The sequence below is a fragment of the Harpia harpyja genome, chromosome 4, assembly GCF_026419915.1.
Source record: "Harpia harpyja isolate bHarHar1 chromosome 4, bHarHar1 primary haplotype, whole genome shotgun sequence".
Taxonomy (NCBI): Eukaryota; Metazoa; Chordata; class Aves; order Accipitriformes; family Accipitridae; genus Harpia; species Harpia harpyja.
The window spans coordinates 85250850-85265828 of NC_068943.1; the positions used below are offsets into that span (position 1 = coordinate 85250850).

At 51.1% G+C, this 14979-nt stretch overlaps 2 protein-coding genes across 4 annotated transcripts; both read left to right on the forward strand.

Moving 5' to 3' along the window:
* The first annotated feature begins 201 nt into the window (after positions 1 to 201).
* On the forward strand, positions 202 to 9114 carry GSDMA (gasdermin A). 3 transcript variants are annotated; one of them, XM_052785414.1, is made up of 10 exons: positions 202 to 1072; positions 2971 to 3232; positions 3397 to 3607; positions 4157 to 4322; positions 4980 to 5073; positions 5878 to 5922; positions 6197 to 6351; positions 6766 to 6916; positions 7576 to 7649; positions 8224 to 9114. In XM_052785414.1, the coding sequence occupies exons 1-10, from the start codon at positions 1046 to 1048 to the stop codon at positions 8461 to 8463; spliced, it is 1425 nt and encodes a 474-aa protein (XP_052641374.1). In that variant the 5' UTR covers positions 202 to 1045; the 3' UTR covers positions 8464 to 9114. The 3 variants fall into 3 exon arrangements, with proteins under 3 accessions (XP_052641374.1, XP_052641375.1, XP_052641376.1); XM_052785415.1 differs by lacking the exon at positions 202 to 1072 and adding an exon at positions 1087 to 1468; XM_052785416.1 differs by lacking the exon at positions 202 to 1072 and adding an exon at positions 1475 to 1648 and having other exon boundaries at positions 2225 to 3232.
* A 577-nt stretch (positions 9115 to 9691) lies between these two features.
* On the forward strand, positions 9692 to 14320 carry PSMD3 (proteasome 26S subunit, non-ATPase 3). Its single transcript, XM_052785409.1, has 12 exons — positions 9692 to 9909; positions 10592 to 10782; positions 11126 to 11263; positions 11493 to 11629; positions 11738 to 11928; positions 12123 to 12226; positions 12332 to 12446; positions 12687 to 12806; positions 12919 to 13022; positions 13340 to 13495; positions 13611 to 13661; positions 13796 to 14320. Exons 1-12 carry the CDS (start codon positions 9744 to 9746, stop codon positions 13871 to 13873), a joined length of 1551 nt encoding a protein of 516 aa, XP_052641369.1. The 5' UTR covers positions 9692 to 9743; the 3' UTR covers positions 13874 to 14320.
* The last annotated feature ends 659 nt before the right edge of the window (positions 14321 to 14979 follow it).

Consider the following 14979-nt stretch of genomic DNA (forward strand, 5'->3'; position numbering starts at 1 on the left):
AAAGTTAATAAAAGTACCTCCAGAAATGTAATACTGTCCCCTTGTCTACACCACACCCAATTAGTTAGCTTTCTCACAGGTTTAGTGAAATCCACCTAAACCAGAACACACTTCCTCATCCAAACAGATTAGAAGTATAAAGGAAAACCAGAACCACCCCAGAAATCAAACAAATCTTATAGGAATGATACACCTGTAGAACAAGTTCAAGCTAGCTGCAGCCACGGTAACAGATAATGACAGGTTGACTTAGGTCAATGACTGAAACTTTCTGGAGAAAGAATTACACAACAGGCTTTTTGCACCCTAATTTAGCAGATGTTTCTGGATCTCTGAGAGCGAAGGGGAGTTAAGGGAATCTTAGTAGATATGGATGTAGATTGGAACTGTTTAATAATTATCTAGCTTGTAATGAAGTTAAAGGAATTTCAATAGAAGTAGACATAGCCCAAGGGGAAGAGAAATTATGTTTAACGTTTACATTGTTGAAACTAACTAAAGCAAGAGATATAGTTCCTGATAAGAAGCAGGAGTCCACACCAAGACCGGCCTTGTGATTTGGATAAATGCCAAGGAGCAACTGAGTCTGCGCAGGGACAGAAGGTTAAGAGTTCACCGCGAAGAAGACATACAGCCTTCATCTTCACAACCCCCAACGATCACCATAAGGAGGCACTGCGCAGGCGCAGTTGGGAGGAACTTAGGGAAATGATTTCTTGGAACTAATTTTAATATGAAGCGGGGATAGATCATGCCTATGTATAGGCGTATTGCGAAACTCCATGTATATGTAACACTTGACTGTATAAATTGGAAGCGAACTGCCGAGTCAGGCGCGCACGACTTTGGTGGGACTACCCCCCGTGCTGCCCAGCGCTGAAGAAACATACATACTTTACAATCTCAGTGATTGCAGAGTCTGTTTCCACACGTCATCTGTCCGGAAAGGTGGGGAGAGAGCATTTCCCCAGCCCTGCTGCTTTAAGGAGGCCCCATCACTTCAGAAGCACAGAGGACTGCTCTGCACATTGCCCGCCGACGGTAGATGAGAAGCCATTCTTTCCACAAACAGGCAAGTACATTTTTAAGAGCTTTTGGTACAGAAAAGGGGTGGAGCAAACTGTCTGTTAAGTGTTCTTGTTTAGTTTTTGCCTTTTTGAAGTCTCCGAAGGGAACGAGTCCCCTAAGTACTACTCAAATGATCCCACATTGAGCACACAAGACTTTTTCCCTTCTGCAGCTCCATTGGGTACAACACACCATCCTTTGTGATGTGACAGTCTTCCTGCTTTCTGGAAGAATCGGACTAAGTCAGTCCCTTTTTTCAGACCCATGTGGGACATTAGGGAGAGGGAAGATATCCCCCCCCATCTGCTCATCTGAACTGTAAACAGGGATCAGCGTCTCTTCTCTAACAAGACTTAATGAAGTAGGGTGCAGAAGAGGGGAAAGATCTACCCACTTCTCAGTAAGTACAGGAAGTTTTTTCATTTGTAGATCAAAGTTTTTCTCCATCATGTCTTATGTATGCCAACAGAAGCAAAAAGCAGAAGTGGAACTTTGGAGTAAAAACAAGCTGCAACAGGAAAGCAACAGTGATTTTGTTTCTGCCTCTCAAACACCCAGCTCTCCTCTGCAGGGTGTCGTGGTTTAACCCCAGCCAGCAACTAAACACCATGCAGCCGCTCACTCACTCCCCCTCACCCAGTGGGATGGGGGAGAAAATCGGGAAAAGAAGCAAAACCCGTGGGTTGAGATAAGAACGGTTTAATAGAACAGAAAAGAAGAAACTAATAATGATAATGATAACACTAATAAAATGACAACAGTAATAATGAAAGGATTGGAATGTACAAATGATGCGCAGTGCAATTGCTCACCACCCGCCAACCGACACCCAGCCAGTCCCCCGAGCGGCGATTCCCCCCCCCCCCTTCCCAGTTCCTATACTAGATGGGACGTCCCATGGTATGGAATACACCGTTGGCCAGTTTGGGTCAGGTGCCCTGGCTGTGTCCTGTGCCAACTTCTTGGCAGCTTTCTCGCTGGCTGGGCATGAGAAGCTGAAAAATCCTTGACTTTAGTCTAAACACTACTGAGCAACAACTGAAAACATCAGTGTTATCAACATTCTTCGCATACTGAACTCAAAACATAGCACTGTACCAGCTACTAGGAAGACAGTTAACTCTATCCCAGCTGAAACCAGGACAAGGGGATACAGGCAGAGCAGCAGGGCGTACCCAAGTAGTTGTGCTGGGATGATTTTTTTTGTATTTTGGGGCAGAGTTGCCATAGAACAAGCTCTCCTACTTCCCCCCCCCAACCCACAATTCACCTCTCAGCACTTTCACTTCCTTGCAGTAAGGCTTTGACAAAATCACTTTTCTAGTGCTCTATTTCGAAACAATGCTAAACCATTCCTGTCCGCCAGGCAACAAGATGCACGGGGAAAATGCTGGAGCAGTAGAAAACAGCAAGAAATTGCTCAAGCTTTTTTCTTTTTAAACTTATATCAGGACAACGCGTTAAAGCATTTAGGACCCTGATAGGTCCTAGGTTAAGGAGCAATGTCTAGTTTAGTAATGAAAATTATTATGTTATGTACTGGTATATGCAACAAACTATCTTAGTTGAAAGAAGAGTAACAGACTCTGGTGCTGCAGATCAGTACCCTCAGAAACTGCTAGCTGCATTCTCAGTCCGCACGATAACTGGGAGTTCACCAGCAAAGCGGGATGAGTCTAAACAAGCCTTATTAGCAAGCCAGGGCTCGTATCCCTACCTCTCCAAACACTTCCCTATAAAGAATCCTGTGAAAGTTGTGTCCTTGTACTAATGTAGGCTTTTTTGTGTTATTATCGATTTTGAAAAGTTCTTAATTATTAAAGTAACGTATTTTGTTGCAACCTTCTGCTTGTACTTCAAGTAATTTTGCTTAACTTAACTTGTCTTGCCTCTTTCCTAAAGCACAAGTACACTTTGCTTCGGTTCAAAAATTCATCCAGCCACAGCAGAATGTTTAAAAAAGTCACCCAATCCGTAGTAAATCAAATGGATTCAACAAGAGACCTGGTCCCGGTTCACAGCATCTTAGACCATGAACATTTCAGACCCCTCTGTCTAGTGAAACCTAAAAAAAAAAAGATATGGAAGCTATCTCCCGGCTACACACAGACATGGTACACACTTGACGACGTGCTGCTGCCTGGAGAAGACAATAGAAGCACAGGTAAAGCCCACGTTTATCAATCTTAAGTTCACAATTTCCATAGACAAAGCATTTGTATCATTTGTGGCTGAACTCTACCATGTTCCATCTTTCTTGTGTGTGCAACAGTTAAAAACATTGAGTCTGTGCAATCATGCTTAAGCTAATGCATCAAATTATTTCAGAGTCCCTCTTTCCCAAGGGAGACGATCAAGATTCAAGGCAATTTACAGTCAAAAAAAGGGTCAGTGACACAGTTGATGGGAGTGTAAGCCTTCATGTTGAATCTGCAAGTGTAGCGTTGAAAGGAGTTGCCTCCTTGTCCAGAGAGTGGTCCATCAAGCTGCAGAAGAACCACATACCAATACCAAAACTCGAGGCACTGAAAACAGAAAGGTAAGGCAGACACAAAGGGAGAACGTGCCCTCCGGTCATCCTCCTCTACCCCATGCTAGGTCAATGGTTCTTCAACAGCCAAAAACAAAGATTAAGACCCGAGAGCATGCCGTTGTCCCTAACTAGCATACTTCTGGAGGACAGGAAAGAGGTGATAAAGATTCCTTACACAGCTTTGTGATGCTTATAGATTTCTTTGTAATTCAGAAAGTAGGAACACCTCAACGTGGAGCCATCTTTTCTTGCGGTTTGTACCTGCAGAAGAGCATATAGGTCAGGACAGATTACCTGTATGACCTGCCAGGCCACGGCCTCGCTGCCCTGGTCCCTCTCAGACATAGAAGGGGAACGCATTGAGGACAGCAAGAATTGTAGCCCATTTTCTGCCACCTTTTCCCCCAGAAACCCCTGACATTGTGATATTTACATGTACTCACGGAATGTGAAAAAAGACGCAAGCATAAGGCTTCTGGCTCCAAGCAGACTACAGTACTTTTGTTGTAACTCACAGAAAAACAGCCAGGATATTGCATCCTTTTTCTCTTTTAGAAAAATGAATGCGAATCACTCCTTCATTCAACAACTACAGAAAAAACAACAACGTTTATACATGGTTCATGAAACGGTAGAAACCTCAGAGGAGACCATCTATGAGGAATCCATTAAGGCAGAGGGGAGCTTGAAGACCCAGTTTCACGCCAAGTTTTTTGCAAAGGTTTGATTTCTCTTCAGGCTCAGGAGTCAGTCCTTCCCAAACATCTGCACACCATCCAGGCCTAGTGTCGTGGTTTAACCCCAGCCAGCAACTAAGCACCACACAGCCGCTCACTCACTTCCCCCCCACCCAGTGGGATGGGGGAGAAAATCGGTGAAAAAAAGTAAAACTCATGGGTTGAGATAAAGACAGCTTAATAGGACAGAAAGGAATTAAGAAAAAAAGACAATAATAGAAGAATTGGAATATACAAAACAAGTGATGCACAACGCAATTGCTCACCACTTGCTGACCAGTTAGCTCCTGAGCAGCAATCTGCCCTCCCCAGGCCAACTCTCCCCAGTTTATACACTGGGCATGACATCACATGGTATGGAATATCCCTTTGGCCAGTTTGGGTCAGCTGTCCTGGCTGTGTCCCTTCCCAACTTCTTGTGCCCCTCCAGCCTTCTTGCTGGCTGGGCATGAGAAGCTGAAAAATCCTTGACTTGGTATAAACACTACTTAGCAATAACTGAAAACATCAGTGTGTTATCAGCATTATTCTCATACTAAATCCAAAATATAACACTGTACCAGCTACTAGAAAGAAAATTAACTCTATCCCAGCCAAAACCAGGACACCTAGTAACAGATTTTTTTTTTTTCATTGACCAGGGCACCCGAGAGAACAGACAAGGCATAACTATACCCAAGGGCTGCACCCTGGCATTCAGGGCAATCGAGCTGACCATTACAGATGGATCATGGGGTAAGTAACTTTCAGAAACTACCAACTCCTCTGTTCAGGAAACAACGCACAGAAGAGGAAAAAACATTTTCTGAAGTATCATTCAGCCTCACGGCCACCCTTAGCTCATTTGCAAGGACATGAACACATGCAATGTGAGTGACAGAAATTACCTGGGAAAAGGCCATACATAGTATGTAAAAGAGCTACTCAGGAAAGAGATGCAGTTTCGGGGGGGTTGATAAAGAAATGAAAGAGGGATACTGGAAGTCTCAGCTCTAGATTTCAGGAACTGCAGAACTCCTGTTGAAAAATGGCACAGAGAGCAGAGTTTGTTTTCTTTTCCTACTCAGAAGAGCCAAGGAGAAAACAGGATGGCTGACCCTCCAGTGGAAAGACTGGCATAAAAGACGCTTACACTGGAGAGGCAAAGAAAGGACTGAGATCCACAAAATCTGCTGCAGGATTTTAGAGGTCACATTTGGCTTGCTTCCCCTATGCTCTGTGCTTCCTGTGCCTGCATGGATCTTTTTGAGTATAAGCTATCGTTTTAATTTACTCGTATTTTAACACACTTACTGGCCGATACAGATGCTAACACAAGGCACATGACAGCAGGGAATGAGGTCTAGTAATAACGAGTTTTAAATGAACAGGAAGAAAACAGATGCACTGGAGAAGAATGCAAACACCAGTCTGACCTACAACTAGCACATGAGATTTCAGACCTGGGATACCAGTATCTTCAGACTTAAAAACAACCCTGGTAAAAAAATACTTTTAAGTATTTTCTAAATCAGCAATGCCCTTTTTATTCTGTTGCAGATCTTCAATATTTCCCAGAATCTTCCAGAACGCTCGTATGTGATGGTAAGCAATGTATTTTACTACTTCTGCTTGCGCTACTTTTACCCCCTTTGGGCAAGATGGAATCTCTCAGGATAAACACAAACCACCAAAAGCAGTATGTTTACTGTATAGTACTATTACCTGAGACACAACAACTGTCCAACTCAAAATTGCATATTGCTTTAAAAAAATATTCATAGAAATGTTTCAAATTCTAAATTTAGGGGTGCCAGTGAACTTCTTGTGGGATTGACTATTTTAGAAGTGACATATTTGGACTCTTTCTGGTTTTCAGGTTCCTCACAAGGAAAATTAGACAGACTGGAGGCAGAAGTTAAAGATACTTGTCAAATTTTCTCCAAGCTGTCTTCTGATCTGTTTGTCGTATTTTTAAAAGCCATCAAAGCTGTGATGAGAGACAGGAACCTCTTTGAAGAGCTGACCCACAAAGTAAGCAAAGTTCTTCTTACTGCCAGGAGAGACATCCGTGATCATACCTCTTGCCCCAGAAGTCATCTCTCCTGTGCCACAACTATCAATCCAAAAATCCTTCACTTGGTGTATCTGTCTGGTCTCCATCACCATACAGAGAAAGAAGGTGCTCAGGACAGAGACAACTGCTGAAATATGTCCTGAATACAGCCTAGCAGATTTACCTGAAGGTATCAATGCATTTAAATTTCACATTCGGTCCTTCAGTGGCACTGGTGTGAATGCTAAAGCCTCAATTACAGCCTCATAAATGGCTTAAGGAGAAAAGACACATATTACAGGACTGTTCATATGCTTCTGTAGTTAGCCTGGAAGGGACTATCAGCACCCCCTTCTCTTAAATCCTGACATTTCTTTTTCTTATCCCCCTAGATGGAAGCAGTTCTTGATGAAACTGGTAGTTGTGAGCTGAAAACAGAAAGCCCAGACTTAAAAGACCTGTTGAGCAGCTTACAGAATTCTTCAAGACATCTTCTCCTTAAGCTGGCAGAAGCAATCACCTACACTCTTGATGCATTAGATGGTAAGGCTTTCTGGCCATTTTAATAAGAGATATCCAGTAGCACCAGGATATATTAAGAGCATTCCTACCAACAAGACTAGCAGAATATAGAAAGCTTACAGAGCGCGAGAGACTTGCAGAGGATTTACGTGAAATAATTTCTTAGATTGTGGGAATGAAGGTGGTTCATGCTGAGAGCACAGACCTGTCCGTACCAGCTGCTGTTCAGCGACAGTGGGAGAGCCGCAGAGCAGCGACTGCCAGAGGCATGACACTGAATTACCGCTCAGTCCAGGAACAGCGTGAACAAGGGGATCCTTGAAAAGAGGGCTTGAAATCAGAATTAAAATGTGGGTAAAGATGGCAAGATTACCTTACAGAAAGAGCAGTGCAAATTCCAGGGTTCTTTTCCCAAGGCTGCCACAAAATATGGCTTGAGCCTCCTCCTCACCCACCTTGGTCTCTATACTTGATGTGAGAATCATCTGTACCCAGAGTAACAACTGTATTCATCTCACAGGGAGGCTGCACTAATAATTTAGCTTAAAACATCTGAAGAACTTTTGACCAAACAGGCATTCTCTGCAAGACGGTTGATGGTCACCCTTCATATCTCACCAGTTGTCTCTAAAACATTGGTGGTGGGCTTTTTTTGGTACAAATCTGTTTTAATTCTGCAGAGCTAATGGAAGATCAGCTGCTGATGTTGCTAGAGTCCTTGGAAGAGAAGATTGTGTCCCAACAGCTTAAGCTGGTGAGAGAACATGCATTGCGTTTGGCTCAAAATGAAGGGGGAGGGGAAGTGTTATTTTAAGTAAAGCAACATTTAGGTGATGATATAGGTAGCAGTATCACAACTTACACTGGGAAGAAGGGAAGGAATAATTGCTTCAAACTTGGCAGGGATCAAAATACTCACTTTGAAAGAAATCACCCCAAAACATCAAGACCTGAGAATTCTAACAACTGTTTTGCTGATAATAAACATTAAATTGGACACAGCTGACAACCATTTTTCTTGAAATGGTAGTCAGAATTTTCTGGCTGCTTTGGCTCCAGGTTAAAAAAAAAAAACAAAAACAAAACCACACCACCACAAAAACACACTACAATTTTAATTTCTTGGACATAACTAATTCACAAGAAACTGGGAACTGAATACATGAGCATGACAATCTTTCAGGGTGAAAAGTGCCACACGTGGGTTATTTAGTGCGCCTGTAAGATGGTAAAGCACTTCACAAGTCAAAGAGATCATTTACTTATTTGACTTCCACAGAAGGGAGCATTAAAATACTGATTTTGATTTTTCTATTGTTGCTGCGAAGGTTAAGAGCATCTTGGAACACGACGACATAGAACACAGTGAGGGGCATTTCCATGTGGATGCCAGCTTACTCTCCTTCTCACAAGAGAGGGAACAAAAATTAACCATTGCAATGGTCGAGATGAGTGGAGTGAAGCTCCAGAAGGACGGATCTGCTGTCTGTACAAAAGCCGCCTTCTCGGCCGTAGCAGCCCTGTATGTGTCTCTGTATGTCCTCAATCTTTTGAGTAACTCAGATTAGGTTATACATGTCCTCCCATTAGGGAGGATTTAAAGGTAATCACTTGATAACATATTTGAAAGTCTCTTCCTGCAAGCCAGTTTCTCTCTGCAGACTTTACCCCTACATAGGTGAGGCATTCCTCACCGCCACTCACCCTACATAGATGAGCGCTGCTTTGAAATGAGTAGGAAAAGCAGACTTAAAGCAAGAAAACTCCTTGTAGAAGCCAGAAGCTGGATACCAAAATTGATTTTTCATTCCCCCCATACAAATGCAGAGTGCCATCTGAAAAATCCACTAGCCCAAATAATCGTAAGCCTGTCAGCTGCACTTTGCATGATCCTGATTCTCATAAAACATGCTAGCACACAGCCATTCATGCAGCCAGTAAGGCACAAAGGAATACCTCAGCAATAATTCACTTACCCTGGTCACACCTATGATTCACCTGTGACTCAGTAAGCTGGGAAGTGTTAGAAAGCTGAGGGATCTCACAGCATTTTAATGACACACCTGGTGAAACAGCAGAGAACCTGGTGAAACAGCACCTCCATCACAAGATTACACACCCCACCAGCAGCAACAAGGAATAAGCTACAACATTTCAGAACAATGCTACAGATACTTTGATGACTGCTTTATAAATAAAGAGAATAACTTCTTACTGAATGAGTGACTGGACGTTCTTAAAGGCAATTTTTAAGTTTACAGGTATTTTCAGTCACCCAGCAGTGCTGCCTGCCTGGAGACCCAGCTCCCCGCAGAGCCGAGGCCTGGGAGGGTCCCTCAGGCTCCTGGGGGAAGGGGGTGCCCTCAGCAAGAGGTAGTGCTGCTCACCTGGCCGGTCACTGAGGGCACCGCTGGCACGAGGGATCTGGCCATGCTCTACACCAGCGATGAGGGGAGCCTGGCCCTGGCCCTGAGCCCCTCAAGGACGTGGGGGCTGGGGGGGGGGGGGGGGGGGGCACAGCGGCCGCTCCCCGGGGCAGAAGCCCGGGCCTCGCACCTCGCCTCAGGGCGGCAGGCCAGCAGCGTCTGCGCATGCGCGGGGCAACGGGCGGGAACACACCAGCGACCGACAGAAATACCCGAGCGTCCGGCGGAAACACCCGAGAGAGCGCGGCCGGAAACACCCGAGAGCTGTTCGGCCGCTTCGGAAAGAGCCGAGAATGTGTCGTGCTCGGCGCTCGATCGCGCGGGCCTGGCGGGTTCAGGCAGGTGCGGCTAGTCGAGCCTGGCGACTCCCGGCGTGCCCCGCGGTTGTTGCAGTGTCACGGCCGGCCCCGGCGCGCCCGGCCATGAAGCAGGAGGGCGCGTCCCGCCGCCGCGGCGACAAGGCCAAGGCCCCCCCCGACGGGCCGCCCCCCGCCCCCCCCGACGTGGAGATGCAGGAGGAGGCAGCGGCGGCCGAAACGGCCGGGGAGCGGCAACCGCAGCGGGAGCTTGACGCCATCACGTTGGAGGGTGAGGGGCGGGGGGGGGGGACGACACCGGAGGGGGGTCATCGTAACGGGGATCTGGGGGAGGGGGGTGTCGGTTGGGGGTTCATGAGGGAGAGAGGGACGGGGGTCAGCTCGGGGGAGACTCCCCGGGGGGGGGGAGGGCGGAGCTGGGGGAGGAAGGGGGGTGGGGAGCACTGGGAGGGGGATTCTTGTAGAGGAGGGGGTAGTGTGGGGGTAGGAAGGTGGGTGGGGGGTGTATGTGGGGGAGAGATACTGGAAAGGGTGTCGGAGGAGGGGAATGGGGGGGATCAGTGTGGGAAAAGGAGCTGGGGGGGGCTGTAAGGGAAAGGGAGGTGGGAGAGTCCCTGTGAGGGGCAGGGGGAGCTGCAGAAATGCTGCGGTGGGACCCTGTGGGGCTGCAGAGGGAGGCTGGAGCCCGTAGGGGGAACGAGGGGGAAGGAATCTCTGGAGGGGTCTTTTCCAGCCCCTTGCTCCAAGCAGGGACAACCGCGGGGTCGCGTCAGGTCACTCGGGACACCGAGGCCGCACAGCCCCGGTCCCATGAGCGGACAGAGGGACCGACAGCAGCAGGACGGGGCACCTGGTACCCGGAGAGATCCCAGCACCGGCTTTGCTCTGGTGCGTCCTTCGGCAGAGGCCTGTGGGAGATGCCCACTGACAGTGTGTTCCCTCTGCTCCCGCAGATATCAAAGAGCACGTGAAGCAGCTGGAGAAGGCCGTGTCGGGGAAGGAGCCACGTTACGTCCTGCGTGCCTTGCGGGCTCTGCCCTCCACCTCCCGCCGACTCAACTCCAATGTGCTTCACAAAGCCATCAATGGCTTCTTCACCTCCAACAGCACCGTGCGGGATTTCCTCCTCGGCTTCCTGGAGGAGGTACGGTGGCAGGGGATGGGGAGAGGTGACCGGCTGCAGAGGGGACTCCTTTCCCACACCAAGGAGCCTCCGGAGCGTGGCCGTGCGGGGCGGGAGGGCACCAGGAACAGCAAGGGCTTGGAGACACTTGGGACACAGAGCCCAGCTGCTCGGGAGAGCACATGAGATGAGATGGGTCGCTGCAGCTCTTGGCAGGGATGGGACTGTAGTGCCAGCAGCCTGGGCTGGCTCTCTTCTCACACCTCAAGCAGAGCTGTCACCGGGGACAGGCTGGGGACAGGCCTCGCTGCAGGCGGCAGTGACGCTGGCGGGATGGGGATCCAGCACGTCTCTCTCCCCCCAGTCCATGGACACGGAAGCAGAGCTGCAGTTTCGCCCGCGGACAGGGAAGGCGGCCTCAGCCCCTCTCTTGCCAGAAGTGGAGACCTACCTCCAACTGCTTCTCGTCATCTACCTGATGAACAGCAAGCGATACCCGGAGGTGAGATTCGCTGAGCTGCTGGTTCTGAAGCCGAGCTCTTTGTGTGGTGCTCCTGCACCAGACGGGGTCTGGAGAGCCTCAGGGACCTGCTTGTCTGCGGCACCACACTTTCCCCTTTGTTTCAGCTGTGTTCGGAGGCAGCTCCCGGGCTCAGTCCCACAGCCCTGGCAGTCTCTCTGCTCTTCCCAGCAGCAGTCCCTCTGCTCTGACCTCTGCTCCCCTCCTGCAGGCTCAGAAAGTGTCTGACGACCTGATGCAGAAGATCAGTTCCCAAAACCGCCGGGCCCTTGACCTAGTGGTGGCAAAATGTTATTACTACCACTCCCGCATCTACGAATTCCTGAATAAACTCGACGTGGTCAGGAGGTAGGGTGGGTCCTGCGTGCGGGCTCTCCCTGAGCTTGGTCCCACGTGCCCTGGTGAGCAGGGCTGGTTCTTTCCTCCTCCCTGACGTGCTCTCTCCCTTTCCTGCAGCTTCCTGCACGCCCGGCTACGGACAGCCACGCTGCGCCATGATGCGGACGGGCAAGCCACCCTCCTGAACCTGCTGCTGAGGAACTATCTTCACTACAACCTCTACGACCAAGCAGAAAAGCTCGTCTCCAAGTCCGTGTTTCCCGAGCAGGCCAACAACAACGAGTGGGCTCGGTACCTCTATTACACAGGTGAGATGCAGAGGGTCCCGCATGGTGCTGGCAGCCCGGCCTGCACCTGAGGTCGAGAGCTCTGGCTCCCCAGAGAACCCGTTTGAGCAGCTGGAAATGGGCCTTCCAGGCAGGATTTGAAGCCCCATCCGGGTGGGTCCAGTTGGATTCACTCGGTGGCTTTTCCAAATGCCTTCTGCCCCGTGTGACCGCAGGGCGCATCAAGGCCATCCAGCTGGAGTACTCAGAGGCACGGAGGACCATGACGAATGCCCTGCGGAAGGCACCGCAGCACACAGCCGTCGGCTTCAAGCAGACGGTGAGCGGGGATGGGAAGCTTCTGGGGTTCGGTACCTCCTGGGTCCCCGGGGAAGCTGCCCCAGGGTTGGGGCCCGCAGGAACTCACGGTCTTTTTCTGCTCAAGGTGCACAAGCTGCTCATCGTGGTGGAACTGCTGCTCGGGGAGATCCCGGACAGGCTCCAGTTCAGACAACCCTCCCTCAAGCGGTCGCTCATGCCCTACTTCCTCCTGACTCAGGGTACGACAGGCCGCTCCTGCCCGCATTCAGTCCCTCACAACAATGTCTGGCGCTTTGAGGGAGCGGGAAGCCCCGGGCTGGGGAGCAGTGGGGATTTCTCTCCTCTCCCCTCAATGGGACTCAGCTGCAGACTCCACTTGGGGAGGAGGGGATGGCAGGCCTGGGAGTCAGCCCTGCCTTGCTTTCCCCGCCGCGCCTCGGTCCTTGCTCCTTCCCCCATTAACACGTTCTCTCCTCCAGCCGTCAGGACAGGGAACCTGGCCAAGTTCAACCAAGTCCTCGATCAGTTTGGGGACAAGTTCCAGGCCGACGGCACCTACACCCTGATCATTCGTCTGAGGCACAACGTCATCAAGACAGGTAGGAGACTGCCGCTGCAGTGGTTGGGGACCCCGTCATGGCCGATGCCACGGGCTTGGTGGGCCCGGGGCTGCCCGGCCCGGGGGGCTCCACTCTCGTTCCTCCCCCGCAGGTGTTCGTATGATCAGCCTCTCCTATTCTCGCATCTCCCTGGCGGATATTGCCCAGAAACTGCAGCTGGACAGTCCAGAGGATGCGGAGTTCATCGTTGCCAAGGTAGCTGCATATGAAGTCCTGTCCTTCTGGGTCCTGGGCTGCCCACAGCCCCTGGTTCTGGCAGCTGGCCTCGCTCTCCTGCCAGGCTGCCTCTGCCCTGTCCCTGCAGCGCTCCCTTCCTGGGGCAGTCGCCGGTTTCAGGTTGAGGCCCCTCCAGGGGATGCTGGGGACACTCAGGGCACCAAGTCCCCTCCCTGTGCGCTGTGTCCTGAGCCCACCGCTCCTGTCACAGCAGCCAGCTCCTCCCTTCACTCTAAACTGCTGCCTCAGCCCTCGGAGACAGCGGGTGCCTTGACCGCGTGCCCTCCGGCTTGCAGGCCATTCGGGACGGCGTGATCGAGGCCAGCATTAATCACGAGAAGGGCTACGTCCAGTCAAAGGAAATGATCGACATCTACTCCACCCGGGAGCCCCAGCTGGCGTTTCACCAGCGCATCTCCTTCTGCCTCGACATCCACAACATGTCCGTCAAGGTGAGTGTGGCAGGTCCCTGGGCGAGGGGCTGGCAGGGCCCAGCTGAAGGGGACAGCGGGACAGAGTTGAGGCGTTTTTCAGCTCAGAGCTTCTCCTCTCCCTTCTTGTTTCCAGGCCATGAGGTTCCCACCCAAATCTTACAACAAGGACTTGGAATCTGCAGAGGTGAGATCTCACCTGGGTCACTGCAGCCTGCTGCCAGAAACCGCTTGGCACTGTAGCCCAGCGGCCACCGATGCCACGGGAAGGACACGGCTCCTGTCCCCCAGCTGCCACCAACCTCTGCCTTTGCCTTCCAGGAGCGCCGGGAGCGTGAGCAGCAGGACCTGGAGTTCGCTAAGGAGATGGCAGAGGACGATGACGACGGTTTTCCGTGACCCTCTGGCCTGGCTGTATTTTTTTATTTGTCCCTGGGGAAGATGCTGTCTGAGCGGAGCTCCCCCACGCAGCCCCGGTCCCCCCGTCTGCCTTTCTTTTATAAATACCTGCATGTCTGTACTGTGGGAGGGGGGCACAGGGGTTCCCCGGGCCCGCAGCCACAGGCCCTGCTCTCCCATCCCCTGCCACCCATGGCGGGAACCCCCTTCCCCAATAAACAAACATTCTTTTAAGGTTGCTTGTGGTCACAGTCGTTGCTGAGTCCGGTGGAGGCGCAGACGAGCCCATGAATTGGGAGCTCCTGGGGAAGCAGGGCCAGGGCAGGCGAGGCGCAGGAGCACGGCTCTGCGGGGACTGCGGGTGCCCCCAGCTCTCGCAACAATAATGGGGTCAAACTTTGTTAAGCTTCAATTATGACTTTTAAAATAAAAGTTGGAAAAACACCAGCCTGGCCTGCTTCTGCCGTGGCTTTTTTGTTGTGACTGGGAGTGCGCATGGGGCTGATTTCTGTTATCTGCTCCTCTCCCCGGGGTTAGGGACCGGAGCTGGGGCCAGCTCTGACCCAGAGCACCCCCGGGGGGCTGGAGCCGACGTCCCAGCGCTGCTGGGACCGGTCCCAGCAGCTCAGGGACGGGGTGCTGGGGGGCTGCAGGACCGGTGAGCCAGCCCAGAGCTGAGCCGGGGGCACTCGGGGCTCGACGGCAGCAGCGGGACCAGGCAGGGAGCGCCCCGGCCGGCACCAACAGATGCCGTCTGCTCCAGCCTGCGGATCCTCCTTCCCAAAAACCGCTTTGTTCTGCTGCTGCAGACAAAGACCAGAGCAGGGATTACCGGCATCGGCACTATATGCGCAGTTACGCACATGGGGGAAAGGGCTGAGCCCCACCACCCCCTCACCCTGCCGGGAAAGGCAGGGGGGTCAGGCTGTGTCCTCCTTGTGCCCCACCATCGTTCCCCCCCCCCGCCCCCAGCCCCACAGGCACCAGCCCTGCAGATTGACGGGGATAGGGGATATGCAGCCATTCCGGGTGGATCCTGGCAGCATCTGGGACCAGCTGGGCTCCTTCTCTGGGGAAATCTGGGAATCTCCCAGCACACCCATGCC